Source organism: Capsicum annuum, unplaced genomic scaffold (assembly GCF_002878395.1).
Source record: "Capsicum annuum cultivar UCD-10X-F1 unplaced genomic scaffold, UCD10Xv1.1 ctg255, whole genome shotgun sequence".
Classification (NCBI taxonomy): domain Eukaryota; kingdom Viridiplantae; phylum Streptophyta; class Magnoliopsida; order Solanales; family Solanaceae; genus Capsicum; species Capsicum annuum.
In genome coordinates, this window is record NW_025831703.1 from 1 (window position 1) to 4420 (window position 4420).

The 4420-nt window shown below is 32.0% G+C and overlaps 1 protein-coding gene across 1 annotated transcript; it reads left to right on the forward strand.

The window, feature by feature from the left end:
• Positions 1–3438: 3438 nt before the first annotated feature.
• Positions 3439–4414, forward strand: LOC124890808. The gene is made up of 2 exons (XM_047402620.1): positions 3439–3886; positions 4055–4414. The coding sequence occupies exons 1-2, from the start codon at positions 3719–3721 to the stop codon at positions 4262–4264; spliced, it is 378 nt and encodes a 125-aa protein (XP_047258576.1). The 5' UTR covers positions 3439–3718; the 3' UTR covers positions 4265–4414.
• Positions 4415–4420: the final 6 nt, after the last annotated feature.

The window sequence follows — 4420 nt, forward strand, 5'->3', positions numbered from 1 at the left end:
GGTTGTCCAAAGAAAGGTTTTAGCCTCAAAAGAGGAAATACTAGGGATTAATGTCAATTGCTGGACTGTGAAAGGCACAATCAGATCAAAGAGGGCCTACAATCCTTTCCTAAACCAAGTGTGACTCAGAATTTTGCCTCAACAAACATTTAGGCCAAGTTCCAGATCAATAATGCAATGTAGAGAATTAAACTAAAGTTCACCATACAATACACATGAAATGATAAGGTTGTCTTCATTCTAGTCTTAGATGTATGCAAGAGATTTTTCGGGTGTTACTCGAGTGTGATAAAAGGTACCAAAATAATCTATGATTTATCATGAAGTCGGTTCTTTTCATTATACAAATTTATTATTTTTCATGCACACTCCTAACTGTATTAGTACTAACCAATCCAAGATTTTGATTTATTTTTTTAAAATGAGACCGAACCCAAATGAGGGTTGCCTACGTATCTTGTAAAAATAAGAATCAGGTCTATGTAGTTCAAGCAAATTTATAAATTTGTATGTGCAATGTATGATTGTAAAAAAATGATGGTCATTCTTGAAAATAATATGAAAAACGATCAGGAAAGAACTGTTTTTAACATCAAAATTGTTCTGTTCAAATAATCGAGAGAATGGGTGTCAAGCATGGGTGAGCTTTGACACAACTTCAGTATGCTGACAAGATTGAAAAAGTCAGACATTGAAGAAATTATGATGATATTTCACTGCAGTTGGCAGGATTATTATAACTGGAAAAAATTAAAACCTTACTTTTGAAAGTGAGGATCGATACGCCATAAATTTAATGGTTTATGACATTCTAAAGAACAAGTTAGGTATTCTTGAATAAAAATCGGGTGAAAATCTAGAGATAGTTCGGCTAGGCACTAATGTCAATGGAATTTGGATTTGAGGAGCTATTAAATTACGCTTTTGAAGAATTTTGGAGAGCATTATGAACTGTTTCAAAAAATTACCTCAGTTTTGAGTACCAGAGAAATTATTTTGAAATAGTGAAGAGACCGAATCCTAATTCAGGGTTGTCTACGTATCTTGTCAGGGCAAGAATCAGGTTAATAGTGGCAATATTGCTAAGGTGCATATTTTTAACTGATCCTCTATGCAAAACAAAGGCTAGACTACACCTTCTCACTAAAGTATAATCAATTTAGAGCAAATAAATATGTACAGACATAATAATTCTTCAAATGTGTACAAAGACTATAATAATGCGTCACTTGGGTCGTGAACCCTCTGGACATAAAGTTGACTAACGATGTATGCACCTAAAGGGTATTGTTTTAGTTCTATCCTATGTTTACTAAGAGTGGGTAGACCCGGACTTGAATATTTTATATGAGAAGACACGTGGTTCCACGGCAGTAAAACTCTCGCTCACTCCATGTACGCGTCAACTCTCTAAAATAAGGTGATTTGAAAGAATTTTGAAAAAGTACAATGTACAATTCGCGTGTACAATGTGTGTGAGTGTCAGTATACCGAAATGGAGAAAATATGAACCGAATGTCAATTTATATAAAATAATAAACAAATAAACAATCTATACAAAATAATAACAAATAAACAATTTATGTCATATAAACAAGATAAATCAAGATAATTAGCAAAACATAAAAAACAATATGGTTACCTAAGTCTATAATGGTTAGAACCTTGCTTCCCCAGCAGAGTCGCCAAACTATCATACCCTATTTTTACCTAAGGTTAAAATGAGCACGACATTATAGACTCTAAAAGAATAAATTATGTACAGAATCACCACCTAATTTTTAAGGAAAAATAGGAAACCTACTTATTTATTAACAAGTATGAATTGTGTTTTTAATCTACGAAATCAATTTAGATTCTGGATAAGGATTCAAATTTTTCCAAAGAGAAGGGATTAGACAGCCTTCAGAATCCACAAATGTGGTTCCCAGCCAGACTTAGATTTATTAAAAGACAAAAAAAAAAGAAAAATCAATGTTTGTAAATACAAATATAAAATATGTATTGAAATAATACAATGCGTATGTTGTCGTATATATAAACAAAAGTATATACGTATATGTATGTAAAGAAAAGACAAGATTGAATAAAGAAAAATTGCTTTAAAGAAAAGACTACGTAATAATTTAGTGTAAAAAATGTGAATTATTTAATTCAATATCTAAATTAATTTTTAATAGAAATATTAACAGCCTAAAATTGCCTAACACATGGTGAGGATTGCGTAAATAAAGAATATCCCGCCCAATACACCAAAAATAAATATTTCCCTATAATTAATAGTTGTACAAGTATAAAAGTATAAAAATACAAACATAAAAATTAAAGTCTTCTTTGAATGTCATTCCCGATGAGTATTCTTAATATCCTGTATAAACACTTGTAAGTGAAATGTTAGTAACGAATAAATAATGTATATATATATATATATATATATAAAAGAGGCTTAGAGATTTGCTTATGTGGCATACTTCTAAGGCCACCATTAGTATTTATCTTTTTTATCAATTTTTTGGCTTTTTTCTCTTATATTTCCTTCAAAATATTTGTTGAAAATTTAATCAATCTATCATTAAGTCTATAATTATCCACATTAATTTGTATTAAATTTATTTTTAAAGCCAAAAAGGTTTTTCCTCTCCCCCACATTTTAGACAACTCTTAAGTTCCTAATCGTAGATTGAATTGTATATATAAGGAGGATTGGAGGAGTTGAGTGTGTAGGTTTGGATTTCTTTCTCTTAAATTGTTGGTTATTCTTCTTCTTCTTATGTGCTATCAACATTAAATCCATAACCAAAACCAAAAACAAAAAATTAAAACCAGCTAACTAATTACTAATAGGAGCATTAGTACGTCCAGGAGGAAAATTCAAAAAAGTCTTTAAGTAGCATTGAGACGAACTTCAACTTTTAGGTATTTCCTTGATGATCATATTGATGTGTAAGTATCTTTGTTTGACTTTGAAACTTATAATAATTTAGTTATGTGTTTTTGCTATTGAGCGTATTTTGATTTGATAATCTACAGGAAGTACGAGGAGATTGAACCACCAGAAGCTGTAGACTTTATTTACGTTATGCATGGCTATATCTACTGCGAAAGAGTTGCTTCTGATGGAAATTGATACACCAAGCTCCCTAAAATTTAAGCCGAGTAATTCCACAGCAAAAACATTTCTCAGAGGATCTAATGGGACTATTCAAGAAGATTAAGCAATAAGAGGAGTTGAAATATTCACTACTAGAAATTACCCCTATTGCAACGAACTTTTTAGCAACGGTTCCAAAAGCATTGCAATAGAGGGTCTATTGCAATGGTTACAACTGTTGCAAAAAAAAAAATTATTCTGATAGAACGATTTTATAGTATAACCGTTACTATTATTGAAGAACCATTGCAATAAAGTGCCTTATAGCAATGGTTGCATGAATTGTTGCCATTAAGTCATCTATGACAACGCTTTATTGGAAAAAAAAATACTATTGTAACGTTTTTTATTTCCCTCCCCAATATTGCCAAAAATCAAAGAAATATAAAAATTGTGTCCCCAATTTCACCGATGTTTCCTTAAGCTCCGATGACCCAATTTCACTGTGCTATTTCATTGAGCTCTTTGACTGATTAACTCTCAAATTGACTGCCTAATTCGGGTCATTCTTCTTCATCTTTTCTACATCATCAACTTCACTCTTATCCCTCTAGAAACTTCAATTCTATGAACATGGATGAAATTCTCAAGAATATTTATTCTGATTCTAATCCTTTTGCTTCTGACCCCACTGTTACCTTCACCGTCACCACTTTTGTTGCTATTAATTCTATTGTTGTGGTCGCCGGTGGTGGTGGTGGTGGGGATGTGGTGCTCAGTAAGACTGTAGATGAGGTATGGATGGAGATTGTAGTAGGGGTGGGGGTGGGAGTAGGGAGACGCAGATGACTTTGGAGCACAGTGCTCCGACTTCACTATGCTCTGACCGTTGCTACTCTGACTTCAATTTCAGTTCCTTATATTTTGCTTCTACTAATGCTACTATAATATTTTAATTTTCAGGCCTTAGAAATACAAGGAAAGCATTCTGAAGCTGTGGTGAAACTGTTTAAAATTTGTGTCATTCACCAGATATTTCCTCCTAAAGAGTTCTCATTTTGTATCTCTTCATTTTATACTTTGTTAAGTTCGTCTGATTTATGCTCTATTTGTGTATCTCATGGTGTGTTCTGTTTTAATTCTTTTGGAAACATCTTAGCATTGAGCCATTGATATCTTTTAAAAATAAAAGAATCCAGGAAAAATAACAGTTATAACTTATTCTTGATCCCAATTTTTGATGGAGTATAATTTACTATCTGAAGAAAATGGCTAGCGATCATCCTAGAATATGGAATATTTACCATTTGTAGTAATTTTTCTAGTTGT

Excerpts from the sequence above, each read along its gene's own strand:
- LOC124890808 (XM_047402620.1), top strand. The coding sequence starts at position 3,719 with ATGAACATGGATGAAATTCTCAAGAATATTTATTCTGATTCTAATCCT. Across the intron at positions 3,887-4,054 it reads TCAGTAAGACTGTAGATGAG|GCCTTAGAAATACAAGGAAA; the intron begins GTATGGATGGAG and ends TTTAATTTTCAG.